Consider the following 26,992-nt stretch of genomic DNA (forward strand, 5'->3'; position numbering starts at 1 on the left):
TGGCACAGCAGAATGTGACAACAAATATCAATACAAGGACCCATGTTCGCAATACCCTGGTCCCAGGGCCTTGAAAGCTGGGATTTGATTTTAGCATTGCTAATATGGGCCATGAGGGTGGAATATCCCAGCTCTGAAACTGCAGGATAATCATCAAGGGGTGGTTTTGTTAGAGAAAAAGCAGTAAAATCATAAAGGGACTCAATCGGTGATAGGCTCATCAATGAAGATATGGAAAGAAAAAAAATTTAAGTAAAAATGATCAACAAATACTCTTCAAATATGTTTTAGATAGTCGATCTTTTTCAATTAGTTGCCAGCTGAAATTTTAGAGCTGCGGCGGAGCCTGAGGAAGATAAAAGCAACATGTCACATAACTATCCTGCAACACCCTAGAAGTACAAAGGGAGAAGAGAAAGGAGAGCAACCACCATTCAGACCACCATTTAGCATACTATTTAGCAGAGGAGATAATGACAGGCCCTTTACTTTGCCGCACTCTGCAAAAGTAACAGCAACAGTTTAAGAGGAAACCATTTGAGGGTTTGATGCTCCTTGTCTGCCTTAACCGCTACATCAATAGATACCCCATCAACTGCTTGGTCACGTGCCCCAGATTCACACGTCAGCCCAACAGGCTTCAGTGAAACCTTGGGACTTGGGACCTTTGAAGCGAGGTTTTGTTGGAATATATGGAATGGATCGCCGCTCAACCACTAATTTGCCTTGCACCGATGCATGGTTCCGTAGAACACCGGTAAACACACCTAGCATGGCAAGGAGGGCTTATCTCGAGCTTAGCAAGCCCTCACGGGTCCAACATCTTGATGAATGTTCCGTCAGGATCTTTATGATACTCATCACGGTTCAACCAGTGATATAGGTACGGTCTGTTGCCCGGAGACTGAAGGATTTAATATTTATTATGCGGAATATTACCACTTCTCACAAGTCATGGGTGCTGCTGACATTCTGCTACGTAATATTTCCGGCAATCAAGATCAAGGACGCTCATATCTGTCCGCAGACATCTTATATCATTAGAGGCACATATCATGCTCTTCTCCCGCTCCTTGAAAACAAATACACAAACACGATATACGATTTGAACCAATTTACTTTGCATGACTCGATCTCAGACTTTTTCATGACCATGCCAGCAGAATGCAAAAAGCAAGAAAAGCAAGACCCCGGCAAGGCACCGGTTACTTCCGTGCTCTCTGACGGTGATATCTCTATCATCGACTGTGAAATGGACTCTGATGAGCGTGTATTCGTTTCACTGGGCTATAAACAGGAATTCAAACGCGAGTTTTCTCTCTGGACAACGTTTTGCGTTAGCTTTTCTGTTCTTGGGCTTCTACCTTCTTTTGCAAGTACGCTATGGTGGGGTATGTAGTTCCCCCCTTTCAGTGTATTTCTATGCCCGTGGACGAGGGTTGAAGGCGAACAAATTTAAGCCCGTTCCTGGTAATCTGAACTAAAATGAACTGCAGGTATGGGGTATGCGGGCACCGCAGGAATGGTTTGGGGATGGCCTATCGCTATGGCTTTTATTCAATGTGTCGCCATGAGCATGGCTGAGCTCTGCTCCTCAATGCCTACAAGGTAAGGTGGAAGCCTGATCTTTGATATCCATCTCAGGGGCTGGGTTACTTCTTAGTTAACCCCAAACCATATTCTAGCGGCGGCCTTTACTACGCAGCAGCAGTTCTAGCACCGCCCAAGTACGGCCCTTTTGCTGCTTGGTTCACAGGCTGGTCGAATTGGGTAGGCCAGGTAATGGGGGCTCCATCAGTGAACTATGCAACAGCCGCCATGATTCTTGCCACAGCCTCAATAAACAACCCAAATTACATACCCACAGCCTATCAAACGTTCCTTCTCACAGCCCTAATAATGATCATCCATGGGATCCTTAGCAGCATGCCAACAAAATGGATTGCCAACTTTAATTCCTACGGGTCAAGCTTCAACATAATTGCGCTCATTTTTGTCCTAATTGCCATTCCAGTGGGCACAAGCAACTCTCCGAAATTTTCTCCCTCCTCTGAGGTATGGGGAACTATATACGATGGCACCTCGTTTCCGAAAGGAGTCTCCGTTCTGATGTCTTTCGTCAGCGTCATCTGGGCAATGTCCGGCTACGATTCTTCATTCCACCTGAGCGAGGAATGTTCAAATTCCAACATCGCATCTCCACGCGCCATAGTTATCACCTCGGGTGCTGGAGGCATTTTGGGATGGCTTCTCCAGCTCGTCGCAGCATACACGGTCAAAGACATTACAGAGGTTCTGGAATCAGACCTTGGCCAGCCCTGGGCCTCTTATCTGTTCCAAGTAATGCCACACAGACTAGCCGTGACCATCCTCACCCTGACAATAATATGCGGTTTCTCAATGGGACAGGGGTGCATGATTGCTGCCTCCCGGGTTACTTACGCATATGCCCGCGATGACTGCTTCCCCTTATCTCGTATCTGGAAGAAAGTCAACCCATACACGCAAACGCCCGTCAATGCCGTCTGGTTCAACTGTGTCATTGGTATATTATCCTGCCTGCTCATTTTTGCAGGGGAAATTGCCGTTGGCGCTTTATTTTCAATCGGTGCCATTGCTGCATTCACTGCCTTCGCGATTCCCATTGCCATCCGCATTCTCGTCGTAAAGCGCCGGTTCCGACCCGGGCCGTGGAATCTGGGTAAATATAGCACGCCCATCGGCGCTGCGGGAGTCATGTTTGTCATGTTGATGATTCCGATTTTGTGTCTTCCGGCAAAGACTGGTTCGGAGCTGACGTGAGTCTGAAATCGGGTTTACTTCTGTTTATCTACCTTTTCACTTCAAATCATCTGACCCTGGGCACACTAATTGCCTTCCATTTCCCCACTAGCCTCGAAGAAATGAACTGGACTTGCGTCGTCTATGGCGGCCTCATGCTCCTAATAACCATATGGTGGTTTGTTGATGCGCATAAGTGGTTCAGAGGTCCCAAAATCAACCTTGAACATCGTATCTAGAAGTTTTTCGACAGCATGGAAGTTGACAAGGGGAGAATTGAGGTATGTCATCCTTCACTTCTGCAGGGAAACCTGTTGTTGATATTGAGGTGAAGTAAAATATCTTTTTAATTCATTTGGTTATTCTCATCTACATGGAATTCTTTGGGTAGTTTTTGGATGGTTCCGGCTTTCCTATTGTTATTATTGGCGTATAGATCGCTGCTCGCACCTAGATAGTTAGGGCCCCGTACTTGTGGTAAGTATGGGCGGGGAGAGACTCTCCTATTTTCAAGGATCATATTAAACTTGTCTCCTGTGCGCTCATCAAAACGAAAACATCATTGTTTCTAGGCTAGGTTGAAGAAAGGGCATGTGATTCTAGAACCTGAGATCGGACGTCAAATCTACTTTCTCGAGTAGAAAACAACTTCAACAACTGCAATACATCTATCTAATAATCCCACTTATTTCCCCGCTTTTCATAATCCAGTTGCAAAGTACATAACATACCTATATTAATAGCTATGAATAAATAACCTACCTACAATCTATGCATATCAGAAAATCGAAAATATGGTGACAATAAACGCTGCAATTGAAAAAACAAAAATTCCAATGAAAATGCTGTCTGTCTATTAGCTATATATACGATGATCATACTTTCTCATATTTCTCCCACATTCCTTTCTCTTTTCTCTCTTTCTAGCTCACAATTTTCTTGCTCAGTTAGCTGCTATTTATTAATCCTCTCATCTCCCTCTCCTCTTTAATATACCCGGGCTCATTTACCCACAAGACATGGCCTGGCTATAATTGAGACAGATCTCTTTCATCCCCTCATCCCAGACAACAAAAGCAGATGTTTATTCACCACTTAAGACTCCACTGGAGTTACATAAAAAAAACAATGCAATGAGTAAGTAGGTGAAGATAAACAGAACACAAAAGTGGAAGACATAAAAAGAAGTAAAGCCAGCTAACCGGGGGAAAGCACATGGAAGAAAAAAGTACTATAGGATGAAATGGGAAGATCAACAGAGAAAAGAGGAAAAGGAACTACAAAAACAAGAAAAGGGAAATTAGCAAATGGAGAAGGAAGAAGGGGGGAAACGAAAGGCAAAAAAAGAGAAGAAAGAAAACAAGTCCCAACTAGTCAACTTTCCCTGAACCGCTTCCAACACCAAGCAGGCCCTCTTTTCCATCGAGGTGGAAGAATCCACCACCTGAGGTACCAGTGACGGCACCAAGGAGCCCCCCAGCGCCTCTGAGTCTTCTTAATCTACCCTTCACGCAAAGGGATGAGAATACCACAACAAGGAAGATGAGAGCAATGAATATGAAAGGGTGAGCTTGAATAAAGGAGCGTGTTTTGAAGAATAGGCCTTCAAAGAAACCAACTGTGGATTTCGGTTTGAGCTTCGAGGATGGGGAGATGACTTGGGTGATGGTGTCGAGAATGGAGGTACGGCTGGGCATGATGTAGGCACCGCTTGTGGTGGTGTCCCAGTATCGGCGATTCTGTTTCATGGGGCGATGAGTCAGTTTTGGTAGCAAGAGGCCAGGAGGAAAGGTAGACGTGGGATATGATGTCACTGGGGCAAGTATGAAACAAAATATTACTTACGTCCTCGTCATTGATGATGACACGTTCTCCGTTTTTAACATCAATACCATAAGTTGTCCGAAGCCATCGATCCCAGAATATACCGTCGACCCATGCGAAAACGACCTGTTTTTTATCGCTCTCCCGAATGGTGATTTGTCTATTTTTCGCTGCACGCAGCGCTCGCTGGTCATTTCGGTCCTCTGCCTCTTCGATACGCAATTCTTTCGCGTCTCGAAGTTCCTGACGCTCAAGTTGAAATAATTTCGTCTGCTTATCCATCCACTCAAGCGCAGCATTTTTCAGCTCCTTTTTATCCTGGATGAATTCATCTGAGCGCAGTCGACTGAGGATACCGAGGACGACAAATTTTCCAGGGAGGATCTCGCGAGCGTTCGTCGCTGTAAGCTCTGGGACAATTGGAAGCCACACGCTTTCCATCCAGCTAAGAACCTGTCGGAAATCTCGCATATCTTTAGGCGCAAGGGCGTTGTAGTAACTGGGTTTCCCATCTCTCGAGACGAGAAGACGAGGCCAGGTAGAAATTCTGAATCTCGTAGCGAGAATCTCGCTATCGGTCTTGACCAGCCTTGCACGTCCCACTAAGCTCAAAGTTAAGCGGTCCAGGGCGGCAAAGTCCTCTGAAGTGGTAGCCTTGTCGAAGAAATACAAGAAAATTACCTCTTCTGTTTGCTCCATTTCCTTAAAGGCAGCAGCATCAACATATTGAACGCCGTTGCCCACAACTTCGGCTGCCTTTCTAGCGTAGCTGACCAGGTCTCCCAGGCCTCTGAGCCCGTGATACTCGACACGCTCTCCACCCCTGAAAAAGTAAATAGTTGGATAGGAGCTAACTCGGGCATCTTTGCACAATCGCCGCTCAGTCTCACAGTTAACTTCGCCAACATTTAAAATACCTTTCATATCCTTGGACATCTGTTCCCATGAGGGAGCCATGGCCTGGCAATGGCTGCACCATTGTGTATAGAACTTGATAAACCATGGAACATGAGTGGTCGTGACTAGTTTCTGGAAACTTTCAGCCGTGAGGGGGATCGATGTGCCTTGAGGGTTGGGCACGGGCCGCGCAGGCTGGGGCTTTCCACTTGTTGTCGACACAGAAGTTGAAGTTTCTGATTTTCCTTCTGGTTTTGATTCGAGTTTGGATCCCGATGTATCACTAAGCGGAGTTGAATCAACCTTGGTATCGCCGGGTTTCGGTAGCTTTAAACCCTTCAGGGGTCTTGAACCGGGCTTAATGTGTTCCAATTTCTCCTCGATAAACTCGCTCATGGCTTTGATTGACTTTTTACCAATAAAGGATTCCAACTTTTCACCCTTGTAGTAGAGTATGAACATGGGGAATGCAGCCACTTTAAGTGCCTGGCATTTATCTGCATTTGCGATGCAGTCCATTGAAGCGAAATGAAAGTTGTAGAAACCATTAAAGGAATTCAGGGAGGATTGCGCAGCCGGTGCTTGCTTGGATGTTGAGGTCGATAGGGGATTCGAGGTCTGCTGGCAATTAATAACTTGGTATATTGTAAAAGGAACAGTGAGATAGACTGACATAATAGAATTCGTATAGCGTTTGCCACGTTGGAGCGATGTCCAAGCAATACGGGCAATATGGAGAGTAATGCTTCACAAACCTGTAGTGGAATATCAGACTCTGATTAGTTTCCAAAAAGTTGTCCGATCATCAAGGAAACAAGAGGTTAGTTAGAGGACGTACCAGTAACCCTCCTTAATAGTTTCATCAAAATTAGTCGCATTAAGCTGTTTCATGGGGGGAACTTCGACGCCATTAAACACCGTGTGAGAGCTTCCCGGTGACTTGTCTGCTTGGAGGTTCGCCTGGGGAGCTGATGGCTTTTTCAAAATATTGTCGGATCCAGTGTGGCTCGTCGAGGTGGAGATGACGGGATTCAAAATCAAGGAAAGTAATGACCATGAAAGGAGTGCCGTCTTCATTGTAAGAAGTTCAGGCCGGCGGGCCCCAAGAACAGAGTTAAATCTGTCCCCAAATGCTGTGCAGTGCTAGCGAGGTATCCGTATCTAGTCAAGAACAGCAGATATATCCGTAATCAATGGCAGCGTTCGTAATTATTTTTCTATTGGCCAAAGCGCGGAGCGGTAATCTCGGGCATGGACGATCGTGATAGGGGAGCTGGATACGGCTTTCATCCATGGAAGCATGAGGTCTAAAAGAGAGACCGCGGATTCCGCTCGAACTGCGATAGATGTAGTGGATAACCAGCAATCATTCATCAATGGAGGGCGTTGACCTTGCTGAGGTGGAGTTTCCCCTTAAGTAGAGCCCTAAGAGCCTCACATAAGCGCGGGCTTATATTTCTCCGGCTCCGAGAGCCGGCGCCTTCGATATCGAACCCAACGAACCATTCCCATCATCTGAACGAAACGAACGGCGAGTTAGTTATATGCACTTTTGAGAAGAGGCACGGAGACAGAGAGAGACAGTTACCAATTGGACCCAGATTCTTGCTCTAATCTGGGATTCTCTTCACATTCCCTCCCATCATGAGGTCTACTCAACGATTGCTGGCCGACGTCAAGTCAGCTCGATTCCTCGAACCTCATGCACCTACAGGTCTCACCGGCTTAGCCACCCACCCAAGACCCCGACAAGCGCTCCTCATCCTATACACCAACACTCTGAACAAACTCAAGCAGATCCCCGGGTCTTCCGTCTACCGCCAAGCCACAGAAGCCCTTACACAGCAGCGATTGAAGATCGTCGAATCCACCAAACCCCCCGGATACGATAAGTGGCTGCAGGAAGTACAAGAAAAAATTACTGCAAATCCAGATCTGGTCAAGAAGATCACAACACCCAGCGGTCCTCTAGCCGGTGTCTACTCGATTTTGGCTCCCCGGGTGTCTGACCTTGAAAGAAGACACTACAACGAGGGTATGGAGCATGCGCAGCAGCAAATAAAGGAGGAGAGTGAACAATTCGAACAGCTTCCTGAGGAAGAGAAGGCCGCTGTAGCACTCTGGTCGAGAACGTACCGAGAAAAAGAGATTGAGGAAGTCGAGGGGGATGCTCCGACAGAGCCCCGGATTGATTTGTATGAGGAACCAGCGTTGGAAGCAGCGCAGTAAGATCTACACCTTTCTACATGTCCTAGAACTGCTGGATTCATATTTTATTGATATATTTTTATGTATTCCTTCATTCGTCATTGTGGATCTGTTATTCTGATATTGATCTTTGTAGGATCTCCGAAATCGAAAATCAGATCGGCGCTGGCTTGATAGAGGAAGTTATCAAAGTTGCCGAAGGAGAGTTGAAACTTGTGGATGAGATGGCTAAATATAAAGTGTAAGCACGGAAGATCTACCGCAAATCAAAATCCAAATAATAAGCAAGTGAAATGCCTTACTAACTCTATATGGATAGATGGGAAGAGCTCGTCGAAAAGCCAAAGCCCGGCCAATGGACATATTTTGGCAGAGCTGCCGATGAGCACTAGGACAGTCGATGTTTTGGTGTCTTAATTTTATCTATGATCCCGGCTATGTTAATAGGGATTATAGCCTTTTTTCCGGTTCACTTTCTAAACAGATCTCACGTTGACCCTTTGTAAATAGATGGAACTCGTTTCGGAGGCTTCATTCTTTCCATTTTCATACCCGGTGAATGCCTGTGGGGATTTTCGAATCCCTCTAGGCGGTTTTTTTGAGAATTATTCTGTGAAGGGTCTTTCTCCCACCTCCAGCTATCAAGATATTGCTTGGGAGACAGTCACCCCATGTAACATACAACATAGGATGGGAAAGTTCATGAAATAAAAAAATATATAAAAAAAGTATTTGAAAAAAAAAAACCAACTTCCAATATTTTATTTAATTAGAGTAAGTAATCCATTACATATTTTTACTATATTCCAGACTTTGTCCATCAATTGCAATGTCAAAATGAATATAACTAGTCCTTTGGCCCAGACATGTTATTTTGCCCAAGTGCTGGGTGGCGCTAACCCTTCCTGGACAGGATATCAACTCAAAGTTGGTTGATACGGACAACTTGCATTTCACCATAACCGCATCTCATTCCATTACCATTCAACGCCCTCCTATTCTTCACGAACTTGTTTAACAAGATAGATACAGCTCTGTCAGCTACCGCGACTCGGCATATACCCTCCTCGTCAGGTGATTCCTTCCCGAGGCCGCAAGCGGGCCGCAAGCTGGCCGCAAGCTCGTCGTCCCTTGAACCTCCTGTGGCACCTTGCCCACAATGCGGTTAGATGTAAAAGTGCGTGGAATAACCTCCTTTCTCTTGGATAATGCTTAGGAATATGTCCTCAGGCTTGCTATGGAGTTGTGTTTTGGGACGATATGGGCTTATCGCTAACGTACTTTACCACTAATAGCGACAACTCTTTGCCCGGTCGGAGAGGGTCAAGGGCATTGACTTTCATCCAACAGAGCCATGGGTAAGTTGAATGTGCTCCTACCATTAATACGGAATTAGTATTCTAAAATATTCAATAGATTTTGACTACATTGTATAGTGGTAAGCCATTATTTACTGGAAGGGTATTGGAAGAGTTTCGTTACTGATGCGTCGGACGAACATATAGGTCATGCTTATATATGGTCCTATGAGACGCAGGCAAGTAACAGTACCCACGCAGAAGCTGGTTTGTTTCGATGCTGACATTCAATCCAGTCTATAATCAAGACATTCGAGCTTACGGATGTGCCTGTCAGAGCCGGTCGATTCATCGCCCGAAAGAATTGGATTGTTTGCGGGTCCGATGACTTCCAACTCCGCGTCTACAATTACAACACTTCCGAAAAGATCACTTCCTTTGAAGCACATCCAGATTACATCCGGTCAATCGTCGTTCACCCGTCACAGCCGTTTGTCCTCACTGCTTCAGATGACATGACCATTAAGCTCTGGGATTGGGATAAGGGATGGAAATGCGTGCAGATTTATGAAGGGCACAGCCATTATGTTATGGGTCTAGCAATTAATCCCAAGGATATAAATACATTTGCTTCAGCCTGTCTCGACCGGACGGTGAAGATATGGAGCCTGGGATCGCCGCATGCCAATTTCACCCTCGAGGCTCATGAGACTAAGGGCGTGAACCACGTTGACTATTACCCGCAAGCCGACAAGCCATATTTATTGACGACTTCCGACGATAAAACTGTCAAGGTTTGGGATTACACCACCAAATCCCTCATAGCCACATTGGAAGGCCATACTAGTAATGTGTCCTTCGCCTGTTATCATCCCGAACTTCCTGTAATCATCTCTGGCTCCGAAGACGGAACCATCAAAATCTGGCACGCCAACACATATCGACTAGAGCAATCTCTAAGCTATGGTTTGGAGCGAGCATGGTGTGTTAGCTACCAGCGTGGCAAGCAAGGCATTGCCATGGGATTTGATGATGGAGCTGTTGTGGTCAAGATGGGTCGCGAGGAACCCGCTGTTTCTATGGACGGATCCGGAAAGCTGGTATGGGCAAGACACAACGAGGTCATCTCAACGGTTATCAAAGGTGGCGATGCAACCCTTAAAGATGGTGCTCCTCTCACCCTGCCAACGAAGGAACTTGGCTCCTGCGAAATATATCCCCAAACACTCATGCACTCGTCTAATGGACGGTTCGTTTCAGTCTGTGGCGATGGTGAATATATTATCTACACTGCACTTGCGTGGAGAAACAAGGCATTCGGACAAGCCCTGGACTTCGCATGGGGATCAAAAGATAATAGCAATGACTACGCGATTCGAGAGTCCACCACAAGTGTCAAGATTTTCCGCAACTTCAAGGAGAAGAGTAGTGGTCTCGATGTTGGATTCCAAGCCGAAGGCCTGATCGGTGGTGTTCTTCTAGGAGTCAAGGGCCAAGGGGGTATTGGTATGTTTGACTGGGAGACAGGCGCACTTGTGAGAAGAATAGAAGTGGACCCTATAGCGGTAAGTCTTGAATTTGTATAATTTATAATATGGGCTTCTAAATTTCCACCAATTAGGTTTACTGGTCTGAATCAGGAGAGCTAGTTGCTCTGGCTTGCGAGGATGCATTCTACGTTCTCCGATTCTCACGCGAGGACTATATTGCTGGTCTCAACAACGGTGAAGCCGATGAGGATGGCGTTGAAGCCGCTTTCGAAGTGGTCACTGATATCAGCGAATCCGTCCGGACCGGCGAATGGGTTGGTGATTGCTTCATCTACACCAATTCTACGAACCGCCTAAACTATCTCGTCGGCGACCAAACATACACAATCTCCCATTTCGACCAACCAATGTATCTCCTGGGCTACCTCACTCGAGACGGACGCATCTACCTCTGCGACAAGGATGTCAACGTAATCTCCTTCTCCCTGTCACTCTCCGTCGTCGAATACCAAACCCTCGTCCTCCGCGGAGACATGGATGCTGCCGCAGAGACCCTCCATGACATCCCCGCCGACCAAATCAACAAAATCGCCCGCTTTCTCGAAGGTCAAGGCTACAAGGAACTGGCCCTCGACGTCGCGACCGACCAGGAACACCGCTTCGAGCTCGCCCTAGCCCTTAACAAGCTCGAAATCGCTATCGAAATCGCCCGTGCAACCGATGTCGAGCACAAGTGGAAAGTCGTCGGCGACGCCGCCATGGCCGCCTGGGATCTCGCCCTAGCTCAAGAATGCTTCTCCAACTCCAAGGACCTGGGTTCCCTACTACTACTGCACACCTCGAGCTGCAACATGGACGGACTACGCCGTCTAGCCGACCAAGCCAGCGCTGCGGGCTCGCATAACGTCGCCTTCACCGCGCTCTGGCAGCTAGGTGACGTCGATGCGTGCATTGAGCTTCTTGTGCGGACAAACCGAATTGCTGAGGCTGTGCTGTTTGCACAGACTTATAAACCCAGTCGGGCGGCGAAGCTTGCGGTGCGGTGGAAGGAGAGTTTGGAGAAAGCTGGTAAGACCAAGGTGGCGCGGATTATTAGCATTCCGCCTGGTTCTGGCGTTGAGGGGGTTGATGCGGATGATGAATTGTTTCCTGAGTGGGATGAGTATTTGAGGCTGGAGACGGAAGGGGGTGCAAAGTCAGTGGGTTTGATTGATATTAATGGTGATAATGATGCGGTGGATGGGAATGGGGATGGGGATGGAAATGGAAATAAAAATGGGAATGGGAATGGGGAGGCGGAGGCGGAAGTGGAGGCGGAAGTGAATGGGGATTCGGAATGAATATAACAGAACAATAAATTGTTGTTGTTGTTGTTGTTGTTGTTGTAAAAAGTGCGAGAAGGAGTGAGGATTTATCTTTTTTTTTTTTTTTATAATTTTTGGCCCTTTTTTTACCTTATTCGACCCTGTTCTTGCTGTTACCCTTTTATTCTTATACATCTTTTGTCAGTTTAATATCGTCATATCTTCTTACAAACCAACCACGGAAAGTAAAATAGGTACCTTCATGTTTATGTCCTTATTATTTGATTCTTTGTACTTTTATATACCGCATACGAAAAACACGGTTATAATAATCGAAAGTTTCCGGTTTGGATTCTCTTACCTCTTGCAACCAATGCACGGAGTAGCGTTTATTGTCTAGCACACACTATTTGCAAAAGTAAATCAACAAGGATCGCAACAGCTGCACTGTAAAAGAACGCACATTATACTATATCAACGTCAATTCTTTCAAGTCATTACCCGTCGTTCATGTAACCACCCACCCGTAAGTAAACATATGTTGGAGCCTAGGCTTCCTATTATGGACTAGCGCACCACACAATAGTATATAGCATCCCTGAGATAGGCTACCAATACAAACAACCACTTCAGACGTTCCAACAACATACACTTGAAACGGCATTATGTAAGTCTAACGAGAACCCAAGGTTTTCCCACAAAGAGCACACCCAACCATGCACCCACCTGGACAAGCACCTCTGGGAACCAAACAACTTCTACAGATTATAGACTGATATCTCATCAGAAATACGATATTCTAAAAATAGTAACCAATCATACCTGGATTAAAGCACATTTGGGAGACCTATCCATATACGTTGTACAGGACATCTCATCGTCAAAAGCCAGCTGGGAGAAATGAAAAGAAATTTCATCTTGAAAATCAAATTCTCGTCTTAGCCTAGCAGATTCGATTTGTTTAATTTTGAATTTAAAACGATTTTCCCCTTCTTCTCTTTTCCTTTTGAATGACAAGGTGAGATGAGCAAGGAAAGAAAATGTTGTTATAGAGACAGACATATGACAAAGAGGGTACTTGGTGAAACACGGAATGTGGAAAATGAAAGTGCAACGAGATGAGATGAATTGAAATGAAAGTGAGACAGGAGGAAATGAGCAGAAAAGAGAATGGGGGTAAATGAAATCAACCCTGATACAGAGAGGTAAATGTGTGGAAATTGCCTTTGAATGTATTCACAGAATAGATATCAATTGCGTCTTCGTCGGTGGTTGCGGGGTTGGGGTTGGTGGTTGAGGCTGCGGGAAATATTTGTGAAACACAACGCTCATTGAAAACATTTGAGAGAAAAAAATCCAGTAGGATAGACATGAACGAAATTCAAAGCACGTTGCGTGGTACGGTTTGCTGGTTGCAGATATAATCAAGGAAATTTGCGGGTTGAGTGAGGGGTATGTGTAAGTGTAACTTGAGTGCATTGTGCTACTCAGAGAGTGAGGAATCGTTTTGAAAACTGGTCCAGGAATCTAGGTTCAGGATCGAACGACACTTGAAACATTCGAAACAAAATGGAACCGATGATGAAATACTTTATGAGGTAACAACAAGAACATTGCAAAGAGCAGTTAAAAAAAAAAAAAGATCGAAAATAGAAAATAGAAAATTTTTCAGTCAAAAAGAAATTCGTTAATCGGTGGTTGAACTTCCAGAGTCAAGAGGGAACAAATGAATATTGGATAAAAGGACACCGCTGAGTAAAGTTATTTTCCTTCAGGGTGTCGTGTCAGCGTTGGGGTTTAGGTCGGTAAGATCACTTTGTGATGCTTCCGAAAGACGGGTCCTTTACGCTTCCCCCAGCATCTCCAAGGCCAGCAACGGGACGATTGTAGGACCAGCCTTGGAACTGTTGTTGCATAGTTTGAGAAAGAGCAGGTCCTTCAACGTATGAATCTGTAGGGGCTTCTAATGTGAATTCGTGATCGAAATTTTTCGTGTCACGGGCGTCAACCTAGAAGTTTAGTCAGAAAATAAATGTGTCTGGAGTACCTGCAAGATCGGAAATGAAAGACATACCACATCAGGGCGGAAACTAGGTTCATATTTTCTTTGCAGCAACTTTCGCCAGTCGATGTTAGAAAAGAAGTGATGTGCTTTTATTTCAGCAGCGCCATTGGCTCCAAGTCGACGTTCTGGATCACGGTCTAGTAGTCTACTAAGAAGATCTCTAGCGGCACCAGGAACAATTTCCTGGCTTGGGAAAGTGAGGGGCTCCTGGAGGATCTTGCGGTACATCTCATTTGTATTCTCGTCATAGAATGGGGGAAGACCAGTCAACATCTCGTACAAAAGAACTCCGAGAGTCCACCAATCTACGGTCTTTGTGTATCCTTTGCCAAGCAGGAGCTCGGGAGCGAGGTATTCAGGGGTACCACAGAATGCTTACAAAAAAAAAAGAAAAAAAAAAAATTAGTGTATGTCAAAAGCATAACCCTGTATCAGTCACGATGACTTACTGTTGGTCCGGTCTTCATCTTTCATATCCAATTTACACAGTCCAAAGTCGCACAAAGCAATATGACCACTGTAATCTAGCAAAATATTTTCGGGCTTAAGGTCACGATAGATGACCTTGAAGCCGTGAAGACATTCCAATGCACAGAGTAGTTCAGCGGTATAAAAGCGAGCTCTGTTGATGTCGAAACGTTGCTCCTTTTGTAGGTGATGGAACAATTCCCCGCCGTTAACAAAGGCTAGAACAAGATATAACTTTTCTGGAGATTGAAAGGAGAATTTGAGAGGAACGATGAAGGGGTTATTTATTTGGGAGAGTACTGATCTCTCAGCCAATGTATGCGCCACTTCAGAACGAGAAATGATATGGGCTTTGCGAAGAGTTTTCATCGCATATATACGGCCAGTATCACGTTTCCTTTAATAACACGGAAATGTTAGAATAGTTGTGGAGTAGGCCGTGTGGAAACAGACTTACATGACTTGTATGACTTTACCAAAACTCCCCTTGCCAACAACCTTCAAAAGCTCAAAGTCCTCCATTTTAAGGCTCTTTTGCCTGTTTTCGACAAACGACACCCCGATTTTGATAGCTCCAGTACCGAATTGAAGTTTTGTCCATTCTGTGCCCGACTGGCCCATTTGACGTTCCTGTTCTGCGTGCGTTGCGGCGGCCTTTTCCCGGTCCTTCTTACTGGCCTTCGGGTCTTCAACAAACGGACGAGCCTCTTCGAATCTCGGGTTGATCCTGCAAGCGCCCAAAAATATATCCTCACTTCTGCCAGCACCTGGCCTAGAAGCGGGATTCCGGAGGTAAAGTTGTATGCTGAGATCAGTCACGCGAGAAACATCGAACTTGAACGAGGTGTTATCGCCGGCCCAAAGGGGGTTTTCCGGAGTACCTGACACTGCATCGACAAAAACCTGCAGTTTATCAAAGTCCAGAAGAGCATATGGAAGATACTTGGCAGAATATCGACCATGGATCGTAGGTGCTGCATTGATTCCGCCGCTTGTCGACTGAGGCCGGGTTGTTTGTGCATAAGAACTAGCGGCGGGTCCATGGCTAGAATGGGACGAAGATGAGTTGGGTCTGATGGAGGCAGGCCCCGTGAAGGTGTTGTTGCCTGAGATTGAATTTTGGAAATGTGCATTGAAAACCTGCTGGTAGTGCGGTGATAAGGAGAAGCTCTTTCCCTCATGTAAGGTCACGATGAGAATGCCTGGTTTGGCCGGGGCGGCAGGAGGTGAGACTAGAGACTCTGAGGCAGCTAGGTCGTAGTTTTAACATATTAGAGATGGGCACTTTTTCGTATTTGCAGGTGGATATATGAAATGCAGGGTCAGCTCACCAATTCCGTTCGAGGTAGTGGATATTGAGCTAGGGGTTGGAGATAAAGCAGTCTCTTCAACAGCCTCAGGCTTGATGGTAGACGTGGACGAGGATCTGCCAAATGAATTGGCAAGCGGAGCCAGGTGCGTCTCTTTGAGCTCTTCAGGGTGAAATGGTTAGAAACTCAGTGACCAGGTAACATACCCAGATTTTCGGTGAGACAAAGGGGAAAAAAAAGGGGGGTCTTACTCCTGGTGAGTTTCCACGCCATATTGGCTGAAGCACAATGCTAAAAGTGAAGGATCGATGGAGAAACGGCAATAGGAGAGCCACAGATGTCCAACAGGTGGGGTTCTGGTGAAGTACAGGGTTATCAATTTGGGGAGTTTTGTTGTCCTATCAAGGGAATAAGATGGGGGGAAGACTGAGCGGATTGCTAAGTATGGCTGGGCAGACCAGCGAGTTCCGGGACCCGATAAGTAATGAAACCCTAACGGCCACCGCGATAAGAGAGAGTCGGAGAGGACAACCAGACGGAAGGGAGTGAGAAGGGATAGAATGAGAGTGACAGCTAAAAAGGGGCAGAGTCAGGATTGCCCATACGCTGAAGTTGCTACTGTTAAGAAAGGAGTTGAGGAGTGTTGAGATAACGTCTGAGGTTGGATGGAGGTTGCGTTTCTCGCAAGAAAACTAGCGGGGAAAGTGTACAGTCAGCAAATGACGGGCTTGTTTTGTTACGGGTGATTGGTACGGTGGCCTTAGCACGTGACTTTCGCCCCAATGTTAAGTAGAGCCGATTGGTCTTGGCCAGTGAGACCTTTGTGTGCTTTTTGCAAGCCCAATTTTAATATCCAGTAAACCGCTGATCTTTCACATTCAAGTCTTAAATTTCCATGGTTTCAAACTCAAAATATAGAGTCCAATTGATATAAGCTGGATTTTATGCCAGGTGAAACCGTTCTTTATCTCTGCTCTCCTAAGCAACAAGGGCACTAATTAACCTCTAGAAGGCCTGAGGATTAACATTGATAAGGAAGGTCGTTCAGGCCAGATCTGTCTCGTGATTGAGCTAGGCCGGATCGGGGAGGAGCCTTGGCGATGAGCCAGGCCTCCCAACAGTTAATCTTGTGCAATAAATAACTAATAAAGAACTGTTCGACTCTAGTTAGTTGAACATACAACAAGGCGGGTGCTGCGGAGCCGCCCGACATCTCTGCCTCAGCCATTGCACGTGCCCAACCATCTTTCTAGTGGGGCAAGGAAACGGAGCGTTATCGCATTGAGTCAGTATTAAATAAGTTAACCAGTTAAATGGTTAACTGCTCCCGTTGTAACTAACTCATTTGACCCGGAAGTTTTTCCAACAAACTACTTGGTTTCCACTGGTGCTTGGCAGGACCATTTAACACTAGGCCTAATTAGGTTAGTATCCCCAGCTGACTTTGGAGGCAACACCTTTTCAGCCAATCACAGAGTCTGACGCGGTTTGGGGGAGTTAAAGCATTGGCGGATCGGAAAAATCTTTCTTCCGCCATCTACAAGTAGCCCGCCCGCGTGCCCGTATCGACCAACCTCAATCCGGGAAAACTCAAGACCTCAAAGCCTCCGTCGTTCCAAAAGTTCTGACTGCCGAAGAGATTTCTTTTCGTGGCGTAGAAGCCGATCTCCTCATTGCCTAGCCTACTTAGTCTTCGTGTATCCATTCCATGCTGCCATATAAACCCAGCTCCCTGGGCGGCTCCGTGCACAACGACGCGCACCCCCTGTACAATACAATCTAACCTCCACCCTTTCTGCTAATCCAACGCGGTGCCACCAATTGTAAGAGGCACTGGCACGGAGATGCAAAGTTGGCCCACTCAATGGGCGTCATACGGAAGAAGACCGCCACTCGCGGTACTGAGGGCGGAACAAAATACCACTGCGACGTCTGCTCAGTAGATGTCACATCTACCGTAAGTGCTAAGGCAATACCTATATATCCTCGTTAGTGGTGCGTTCGTGGCTGGGATACTGGGATTCTAATTGTTTTGGGAATTGTATTAGGTGCGCATTGCTTGCGCACATAGTGCTTGTCATGAATATGACATATGCGTCCCCTGTTTCGCTGCTGGCGAGAGCTCAAAGAACCACGATCCACGAACACATCCATATTACGTCATCGAACAAAACTCCGTTCCAATTTACCAGCCTGACTGGGGAGCAGATGAAGAACTTTTGCTGTTAGAAGGTGCTGAAATCTACGGCTTGGGCTCGTGGGCAGATATAGCGGATCATATCGGCGGCTTCCGAACCAAAGAGGAAGTAAGGGACCATTATATTGAGACCTACATTAATAGCTCCAATTTCCCTCTGCCCGAACGGGCTGACCCCAATGACACAACCTTGCAAGAGCAAATATCGAAAGAGGAGTTCCAGGCACGTAAGAAGCGGCGGATCGAGGCTCGGAAAGAAGCTGCGAGGGCTGCTCCCCCTGCTACGCCAAAACAGAAACCAACAGCCTCTGTACCCGCCTGCCATGAAGTCCAGGGTTACATGCCGGGCCGTCTCGAATTCGAGACGGAATTCGCAAATGAGGCTGAAGAAGCAGTGCAACATATGTCATTTGAACCGGGTGACGGGCTGAACGCAAATGGAGAAATGGATCCGGAGATGGAGCTCAAAATGACGGCGAAAGACATATATAACTCCCGTCTCACCGCCCGAACAGAGCGCAAGAAGATAATATTCGAACACAACCTTTTAGAGTACCGCAAAAATACCGCTCAGGACAAGAAACGAACAAAGGAAGAACGGGAACTACTCAACAAAGCAAAACCCTTTGCGCGCATGATGAACCATGAAGATTTTGAAGAATTCACAAAGGGCTTAGAATACGAACATAACCTGCACCTAGCAATTGCCCAACTGCAAGAATGGCGTACAATGGGAATCGGAGATCTGAAAAGCGGAGAGAAGTACGAGCAGGAAAAACAGCAGAGGGCGCAGCGGGCAGTTCCACAAGGAGCCTTCGATCGAATGGCGGGCACGCGGCCTAAGCCGTCACAGAATTCCGATACACCCTCCGCCGCCACCCAATTAACAATGCCAGAGCAACCACTTCGACTCCAACGCAACAACCAGAAACAACCTCCTTCCGCCCCCGAACCAGCTCTTCCCATGAACGACTTCGACAAAGCCTTTGCCAGCACTGAATTGAACGGGATATCGTCCCCGCGTCCTACAAAGACAAAATATGTCGTCCCCCCCATAAACGGACTTGCGCCGTGGAAGTTGGAAAATGACATTGCCCCAGACCTGCACTTGCTGACGAAGGAGGAAGTGGAGCTTTGTAACATCCTACATCTGCAGCCCAAGCCGTACCTCGTCATCAAGGAGCACATGATTAAAGAAGCAATGAAGCAGGGTGGGAGCTTGAAGAAGAAAGATGCGCGGGCGATGTGTAAGGTGAGGCAATGCCATGTCCCTCTTTCCCAACCCCCACTCCCCTCCACCAATATTCAAATTACTGGTTATATGAGTTGCATGTTAACAAAAAATTTGGTAGATCGACGTCGCCAAATCCTCACGAATATATGACTTTATGGTGCATAGCGGGTGGATATCGAAGGCCTGAAAGGGGATAGAAAGAGGAATGAGAAACGACGAAAATAATCGAAGGAATATATGTTCATCACGACCACATTATCAATACTAACTCACCTACCTTCATTTCATTTAGCTCTTGTCATCCCCTTCATATCTCCCCAATCCCTGACTTTGCATGCTTTCTCCCTCATATCTTTCTCCGTCTTGGTCACTCTTATTCCATTGATATCCGAACCATAGCTGTACTCACGCCTACTCTTTTTTTTTTCTTCCTTCAGGTCTTCCCGAAGTATACAACACCGCAACTTCACAAGATTCCCACCCTTCTACCACCGAACCAGGTTTCCTTCGAGTAAAATTCATTCCCGGATGATATCTTCTATTGAATGAAAAAGCAATCTCTGCTTGCAGAGTGAAATGGCACAGTTATTTTAACATGTTTCTATCGTATTTCTGTTAGTGTAGATCACTCTTTCGATTTTTGCTAAGATATGTCAACAGGATATATGATGACTTTGTATCTATCTCCCTTGAACCGTGCGATCGTTGTATTTCCGTTAATTTCAAATTATGATAGAAAAATTCACATGTAAGAATTGGGCAAACATGAGTTTCTTGAATTTTCCAAGAGCGATTACGAGCATATTCTCCGACGCAGTGTATCTCAGAATTGACAGGCAAATTGAGGTGCAACGCCGCGCCCAGAACCACACGGTAGAAAACTGCGGTAAATGTCAAGATGTTGACGGAAAACATAACAAAACAACCGCTGGAAATCAAAAGCTCCGTTCCAGTACGTGAATTTAAAGAATTCTCGACCTTTCGGGACACTTGTTGCACAAGTTCGCCTTTGATAACTATCAGGAGATCTAACTGTTCCAGGTGGAGGTTGGAATCTCCTCTGCTAGACATCGTCAATCTGAGAGACAGTGCATGCACCGCACTGATTTGGATTAAATAGCAACGAAGGAACTCCTTTATCAACCCATCTATTCATCTGGATATTCATTTCAGTTGCCGATTCCACTGTATCTGCCTTTCCTGCGTGAAGGGTCAGTGAAACCACCAGGCACCTCCAGGCACCACGGCAATCTTGGTCTCTGGGATTTTCCATCTTGATCCGCACAGCTAAGTTGCTCCAGTTATTCGGGTTGTTACCGGTAAAATGTCATCTGATAATATTACTCCACAAAAATAGATATAGCAGGTTTCCGGCTTAACTTTCCCCAAGCCATTTGGCCCTCGGCATTCCCAGAAACTTCCCCGACTCTTGGCGTTGCTTCATTGATTTGCGATTATCCGTGTAGTTAAGGCGTTGCGCAGCGAGCCGAGCTCAGAGAAGGAATAAAACAAAATATTCATTAAACCATACTAAGATATAGCACATTGCTCACAATTAGTCTCCCGGAAAATTCCCAATCAATATAACAACCAAAAATTCCTCTTCTCCCACTTCATGCTGGCCCCCAAGTATACCCAAAGAACATCATGGCTCCTCGGACACTCACCACCAACCCGCCGTCAACACAAGACTGCCTCCTCTGCTTCCCTACCCCTGAAATCCTCCTAGTAACCCTCAACCGGCCCGAATCACTTAACTGCATCAGCTCACAGGGCCATGCGGAGTTGCATGAGGTGTGGGAATGGATGGATACAGAACCGTCATTGCGAGTGGGCATCATTACAGGGAAGGGTAGGGCGTTCTGCGCTGGGGCAGATTTGAAAGGTAAGTTTTTTTTTTTTTTTCTATTTTTTTGATTCTTTTGCTATTTAATATTGCTTTGGGATGCACGTCCTTTCCTTTTCGCTGCCTTGTGTCTTCCTGGATATTACATATTCGATCGTGTTTTACGAGCCATATTCGGTCATATGCATACCTATCCAGCTGCGTGCTCTATTATACATTGCCCAAGGAGTACATGTAACCGTAGATATGCCATACGTACCTCAATTCAATGCCAATCTTGTCAGATAATTCGAGTTCTTTGCTCTGAGTCACCCCATTCCAAATTCCCAGGAGCCACATGCTCTATCACGCTTCCCCGATGCACTCCCCTTATTATTTGAATGTTGTTTATCTCCACCCTATACAACAATATATGAATCACGCAAAGAAAGCGGGAAATCAAGATTTAAGAACCAGGAATCAATCATTTAACATAAAAAAAACAACTCACCAGAATGGAACCGCAAGAACTCCGAATCCTCTACCCGGGCTGCGCAACCCTCCTCAGGATTTGCCGGCCTATCTCGCCGCGCCGGAAGAAAACCCATAATTTGCGCCGTCAACGGCTTGGCCTATGGCGGGGGCTGCGAAATAATCATCAACGCCGATATCGTCATTGCCAGTAAGCGTGGCGCAAAGTTCGCACTGCCAGAAGTTAAGCGCGGCGTCGTTGCGTTGGCGGGAGGGCTTACGAGGCTGGTGCGGACGGTGGGGAAGCAGCGGGCGATGGAGATGGTGTTGACGGGGAGGGTGGTGAAAGTTGACGAGGCAGAGAGATGGGGGCTTGTTAATGAGGTTGTGGAGGATGAGGGGGAGACGGATGAGACGGATGTTGAGGAGAGGAAGGTGGTCAAGAGGGCTATTGAGTTTGCTGGTGAGATTGTGGCTAATAGCCCTGATGCAGTGATTGTGAGTCGGGAGGGGGTTAAGCTGGGGTGGGAAGGGATTGGGGCGGAGGATGGGAGTCGATTGTTGGCAGAGGCTTGGATGAAAAGGTTGAATGAGGGTGAGAATTTGAAGGAGGGTGTCTTGGCATTCGTGGAGAAGCGGAAGCCTAAGTGGGTTGATAGTAAGCTTTGAGCGGGTGTTTGGGTCCTTTTGGTTTCCTCTGTTCGGGATTCGATTTCATGCCATCGACAGTTTGTTGTATTATAATATGCTTTCTTTCCTGGTTCTGTGAGAATAATTGAAACTTGCATGGTTCAGGGGCAGTTAACCGCTCCTGGGCGATGGTTGATTGATCATCTATCTCCCTTATGATCAAATGTCATGCAACTAATTCCAAACTTCTAATGTCCATTCATTCCTCTTGATACATCATGCAGTGATCAATATCGTATAGACTTCCCAGAGCTCCCTCTCACTCACAAAGACCCCGTCACGTCCGTCGACAATTAACCCAATGCGTCCCCATGTGAATAGTATGGATAGCTGCTTTTTCTGTTCCGCAGCGGCGGCGTCAGCCCATTCCATGGATCTTAGGGTGTAAATCTACTTACTCCAGAGTTTGAGGGGAATAGTTCTCAGATAATTGACATTCCCGTCGCCTATAGAGGCCATAAAAACTTTATAAGTTCCTCTTTACAACCCTTCAGAATGTGATTCCATGCTGAGATTGAAGCCCAATCAGCGTTTCCACTTCAAGTTGTCGCATTTCCCCCAAATTTTGTGGCGCTTTTGGGTTCGTGGTTGATGTAACATGCCGAATTATGATGTTTTCGATCCGATTCCACCACAAGTCCTAGAGGTCGGCTTCGGGGCAGAGGAACATTGAACGTTGAGCTCTTGCACTTAGGCCCTGGTATCTTGGCCTTCCTCCTGCTTTACCACCGAACTCTGGGGGTGCGACAAGACCTGGCCCACCACAGGATTTCCCAGGCCGTCGCTTGTACTGTTTTGAACGAGCCAAGGGAGAGAATGATCTCCTCCATTCAATTGTAATTATGCCAATTCGTTTCTCTAAACCTGTCTGTCTCCTTGCTCAGTCAGACCTTGTGTCAGCCATTGTCCACGCATCATTGTTCAACTTCAAACTCCAACTCGACTTCGCTGCTACTTGTCTCCGCAAAAGTCGCTCTGAAGGAAGCCCAAATCGTTCCCCCATTTTCGTCGCTCCTACACGGGAGTTTGCATTACATTTTCACCTCCAAGATTGAAAGGACAACCAACTGCTCCCCACGGTGACATCGCGAATTGCACATTCGCTAATGAACATGTGATCCCTAGAGGCTCTTGCATCAGAGCTTTCAGCTGTAGAGGTCCTGAGACAGGATGTTCTGAGTGGCCCTAGTGGGGGTGAGTAGACAGTGCATACTGGAACCCATGCAACTGAACGGAAGCGTGTTGGGAAAGGATGGAAGAAGAGGAAGAAGAAGGCCTAGAAGCTGGTAGGAAGAAGCTGGTAGTTGTTGAAAAGGGGCGGCTGTCCCAGCACCAAGGATCGCTAAAAGGGGTACCAAATCTCCCGATTCTAAATGAAGCATGAAAACAAGGGCATGAAAAGCGAAAATGCATTGATATCGAGGCTGTATATCCCCACGGAAGCTGGCTGCAAATATCTAACTATGCATACGTTGAAGCGCGAGTGAGATAATTAGCAGAAAAAGAGTGTTTTTCTGACTATCTGCTCCTGCAGTGTGCTCTCATGGAGCGGGAAACAGGCGGCTCTCTGTTCCTCTCATGAGTTACAGATGAAATGAAAACCCATGAGATGAATCACAGGCAGGATGGGATGTTTTCAGTATGCTCTGAAATATGTGAGGTTAAATATTGAGAAGAATGAACTGCACAGTGCTATCGTCTTTTCATTTATGATCAATTTGGATGCTGCATCCAAACTACACATTGATGAAAATGCAGAAAAGAAGTATTCAAAAGAAATGAAACAATATGACATGTACATTAGGCTAACTTTCTTTCTGACATTCTATGATGTAGAAGTAGTAAAAATAAACTTTGAAAGTGCTCAAACTTGAGGCAGTTTGAAGTTGAAAAGATAACATTTCCACTCCATATTATAGAGCTCTTTATTCATTTATCCGCCTGCAATATATAATATTAGCAAAGCAACTTGGAAAAAGAGAAAAGCTAGCTACAACTGGCCATCATTGCAGTTGTGCTCATATGCTTCTTCTGTATTCCAACCCCAAATTGAACAGAAATTAGGAAGGAAGCTGATACGTATATATCAAGCCTAACAATGAAACAACCCCAATAAACTAAACACCAACCAAAAAAGAAAAGAAATAAGAAAAAGAAGAGAAAAAGAAAAGAAAAGAAATGGGAGAATTCAAGACGCCAACCCAACCTTCCTCTTCCACTTCTTCTCATGGCCAAACTGCGCTTTCTTCAATTTTACCTTCCCCCCCGTAGACAGTGACCAGGAGCCCCATCCCAGCCCCATTCCCAGCTTACTAGAACTCAACTTCTTATCCATATCGTCCTTGAATTTCTTCCAGCTACGCTCCCGCTCCTCCCAATCTGCCATCTGCGCAAGCATGAAGTCCCATGTCTTCGACTCCTGGGCGCACAGGGCGTCGTCGTCTAATTGGATGTGTGATGCGGAACGCTGCTGTGGCACGACTGTCATTTGACGATCGAGCTGCGGGGTGGAGAATTCGCCGTACTCTGTCTGAGCAGTGCCAGTCGCGGTAGTTGCGCTGGGGGCTGTTGATGGTCTGCTGTCCTGTCCCTCTGGGGATGCTGCATGAGTAGATAGCCCTGCAGGGCGTGGGGTGATGAGGGAGCTATATCGGAGCGGACGCCCCGTCACGGGCAGTTGGTGCGGACGACCTGTGAGCGGATTGATGCTTAGGGCCTCGACGCTGTAGTTCTCTAGTTGCTGGTGGGTAATGTAGAGACGTTGCGAACGAAACATTGCTGCTGCGGCCTCACCGACGAGGTCGGGATCTTCATGTGGAGAAACGGGCAATTCAGCTAGGTCCGTCTGGCTTGCGTTCCTTCCAGACGTCATAAGTTGGGGGGACTGTGAACGAGGATGGACAACGCTCTCTTCGAGTAAACTTCCCAAAATACTGGGTGAAGAACGCCGGATGTTATGGCTTGCCCTGATGGCATTTGCGGTAGGCGAGGACCGCAGAGCAGAGGATGTGGAATCGATTTCACTCATGTCAATTGAATTCATAGCCTCAGATAGTCCCTGGAATAAAGACAATGTAGATCGAGCCAGGTTGTCGTATTGAGAAGCCTGAGATGCCCTCCGTCTTGCGACGTTGTGATAATGACGTGCCTGTAGTCCTCCGGCCACCGGGACCCAGTCTGAGGCATTGTATAGAGATTGTAGATGAGAAGTCGTCAGCTTACCCGTCCGACCCAGGCCGCTGCCCAACGAGGAACTTGCTGGCGTGCCTCTGAAACCAGGCGCATACTGCTGGGAAGAAAGGAGTCCGGATCCGGATCCAGATTCAGAGGCTACCGAGGTGGAGGAGGGTTCGTTGTTTGTCCTCGCAAAATTATCATTATTAACTACTGTAGCAGATTCATTCCCTCTGTTGTTCGAATGGTAAGGACCAGAATGGTAAGATGGGGCCGCGGAGACATAAGAAGGGGCATTGGAATGGATGGAGGAGGTCTCTGTATCGAAGGTGCCGGTTTGGCGTGGAGTATAAGGGGGCAGTGGTTCTGGGAACGGATGGAGCAGCGATCGAGCAGGGCGAACAGCCATACCGCGAATTCCGGCTAGCAAATATGTAGAGTTTAGACGTGCCAGCCGAATATATAGCAAGAGCTGGGGTTTCACTGGAACCCCTAAAGTTCAATAGCCGAATGGGATTAAAATGGCCTCAAAGAGCTCGCTCCCAAAGCAAAGAGAGCGCCGCCAGCTAGATTCCCTGGGTCTTGAAAGTCGCAGAAGAGAAAAAGATGGTGGATGACACAAATTCCGTTTTACATCCAAAGGACGATTCTGGTTAGTTAAGGTACATACATCCCTCCATGCGGGTTAGCAGGGTCGGTGGCGGGTATATCGGAACGACTATTGTAGTAAGAGGCGGGATGGGGGCAAAATTTACAGTCGTTAGGTTATGCAAAATCGAAAGAAGCAAACGGTCCGGAACCTGTTATTTGGGTTTCCCGGGTTGGGGGGTTCTATATGTGCGGGTGGAATTTCGCCGCCGGGGGGGGGGGGGGGGGGAGGAAGGGAAGAGGATAGAGGCCTTCGAAGGGTAAAAGAATGTGGAGTTCTTTGTAACTAAGGGTAGTTACAAGCAACAGGCGGAGATCCGGTTTGCTTTTGACTTAACTATAGAATCTATTCAAGGGCTGGACAGCACAGACAAACAACACGCAGCATAGATTGACCCGATGCTGTCTGGTTCACTTTTTCCTGCTGTTCGGGAGCAGAGAAATAAGAAATACGATGACTGTGTTTTATTGTGCTGTGTGTAGATATAAATATCACCATCTGCAATGACTGGGTGGTGAGTATGGTAAGAACGAGGTACAAGGGACTGCTATTTTTGATGTCCATCTTACAACCGATTAGTTACCCATAACGTCATTCCCAACTATGACAACCCAACAGAGGAAGACATCAAATCCCATTCTTATATATAATTCGAGTGTTTGGTTTTTTGTATTAGTAACAACAAAAGACATTTTATTAAAATTAAACTATACTAGAAATAAAAACATTTTCTTCTTGTACGTTTGACTCATCTTGATTAATTAACTAGGATGATGCCTTTATCAGGCAAAGTAAAAAGAGCCATAAGATATTAAGCTTCTTCTCCTCTTGCAAGGCTATCTTTATGTTTAATCAATAAACATAAATTTTCTAAATCAGATAATTTTTCTCTTTTTCTTTTTCTTTTCCTTTTCTTCCTTTTCTTTTCTTCTCTACCTTCTTATATTACGTATTTATAACTGGAGTGGTACATACCTTCTAACTTATAAGTCATAAAGATATAATCAAATCTTTTTTAAATTTAAATATCTTCAAAAATCTAATATATACTTTTTTAGAAAGTCTTCTAACTTTTTATCTATCTTTATAGTTGATAAGTATTCTTAG

At 46.2% G+C, this 26,992-nt stretch overlaps 8 protein-coding genes across 8 annotated transcripts; 5 read left to right on the forward strand and 3 right to left on the reverse strand.

The window, feature by feature from the left end:
* Positions 1-1,153: 1,153 nt before the first annotated feature.
* Positions 1,154-3,020, forward strand: PADG_01364 (uncharacterized protein; the record flags this gene model as incomplete). Its single annotated transcript, XM_010759123.1, has 4 exons — positions 1,154-1,391; positions 1,497-1,608; positions 1,686-2,798; positions 2,894-3,020. 4 exons carry the CDS (start codon positions 1,154-1,156, stop codon positions 3,018-3,020), a joined length of 1,590 nt encoding a protein of 529 aa, XP_010757425.1.
* Positions 3,021-4,151: 1,131 nt separating this feature from the next.
* On the reverse strand, positions 4,152-6,579 carry PADG_01365 (uncharacterized protein; the record flags this gene model as incomplete). The annotated part of the gene is made up of 4 exons (XM_010759124.1): positions 4,152-4,520; positions 4,627-6,120; positions 6,176-6,257; positions 6,341-6,579. The coding sequence occupies 4 exons, from the start codon at positions 6,577-6,579 to the stop codon at positions 4,152-4,154; spliced, it is 2,184 nt and encodes a 727-aa protein (XP_010757426.1).
* Positions 6,580-7,146: 567 nt separating this feature from the next.
* Positions 7,147-8,102, forward strand: PADG_01366 (uncharacterized protein; the record flags this gene model as incomplete). The annotated part of the gene is made up of 3 exons (XM_010758578.1): positions 7,147-7,727; positions 7,847-7,951; positions 8,030-8,102. The coding sequence occupies 3 exons, from the start codon at positions 7,147-7,149 to the stop codon at positions 8,100-8,102; spliced, it is 759 nt and encodes a 252-aa protein (XP_010756880.1).
* A 767-nt stretch (positions 8,103-8,869) lies between these two features.
* PADG_01367 (coatomer subunit beta') lies at positions 8,870-11,838 on the forward strand (the record flags this gene model as incomplete). Its single annotated transcript, XM_010759125.1, has 4 exons — positions 8,870-8,887; positions 9,006-9,068; positions 9,305-10,573; positions 10,630-11,838. The coding sequence occupies 4 exons, from the start codon at positions 8,870-8,872 to the stop codon at positions 11,836-11,838; spliced, it is 2,559 nt and encodes an 852-aa protein (XP_010757427.1).
* A 1,775-nt stretch (positions 11,839-13,613) lies between these two features.
* PADG_01368 (AGC/AKT protein kinase) lies at positions 13,614-15,918 on the reverse strand (the record flags this gene model as incomplete). The annotated part of the gene is made up of 6 exons (XM_010758579.1): positions 13,614-13,811; positions 13,877-14,241; positions 14,317-14,732; positions 14,793-15,585; positions 15,667-15,807; positions 15,897-15,918. The coding sequence occupies 6 exons, from the start codon at positions 15,916-15,918 to the stop codon at positions 13,614-13,616; spliced, it is 1,935 nt and encodes a 644-aa protein (XP_010756881.1).
* A 1,591-nt stretch (positions 15,919-17,509) lies between these two features.
* On the forward strand, positions 17,510-19,263 carry PADG_01369 (chromatin-binding transcription regulator ADA2; the record flags this gene model as incomplete). The annotated part of the gene is made up of 3 exons (XM_010758580.1): positions 17,510-17,602; positions 17,694-19,094; positions 19,195-19,263. 3 exons carry the CDS (start codon positions 17,510-17,512, stop codon positions 19,261-19,263), a joined length of 1,563 nt encoding a protein of 520 aa, XP_010756882.1.
* A 1,460-nt stretch (positions 19,264-20,723) lies between these two features.
* PADG_01370 (uncharacterized protein) lies at positions 20,724-22,041 on the forward strand (the record flags this gene model as incomplete). Its single annotated transcript, XM_010758581.1, has 2 exons — positions 20,724-20,961; positions 21,416-22,041. The coding sequence occupies 2 exons, from the start codon at positions 20,724-20,726 to the stop codon at positions 22,039-22,041; spliced, it is 864 nt and encodes a 287-aa protein (XP_010756883.1).
* A 2,209-nt stretch (positions 22,042-24,250) lies between these two features.
* PADG_01371 (uncharacterized protein) lies at positions 24,251-25,645 on the reverse strand (the record flags this gene model as incomplete). The annotated part of the gene is made up of 1 exon (XM_010758582.1): positions 24,251-25,645. The coding sequence occupies one exon, from the start codon at positions 25,643-25,645 to the stop codon at positions 24,251-24,253; it is 1,395 nt and encodes a 464-aa protein (XP_010756884.1).
* Positions 25,646-26,992: the final 1,347 nt, after the last annotated feature.

This window comes from Paracoccidioides brasiliensis (genome assembly GCF_000150735.1).
Source record: "Paracoccidioides brasiliensis Pb18 unplaced genomic scaffold supercont2.2, whole genome shotgun sequence".
Taxonomy (NCBI): Eukaryota; Fungi; Ascomycota; class Eurotiomycetes; order Onygenales; family Ajellomycetaceae; genus Paracoccidioides; species Paracoccidioides brasiliensis.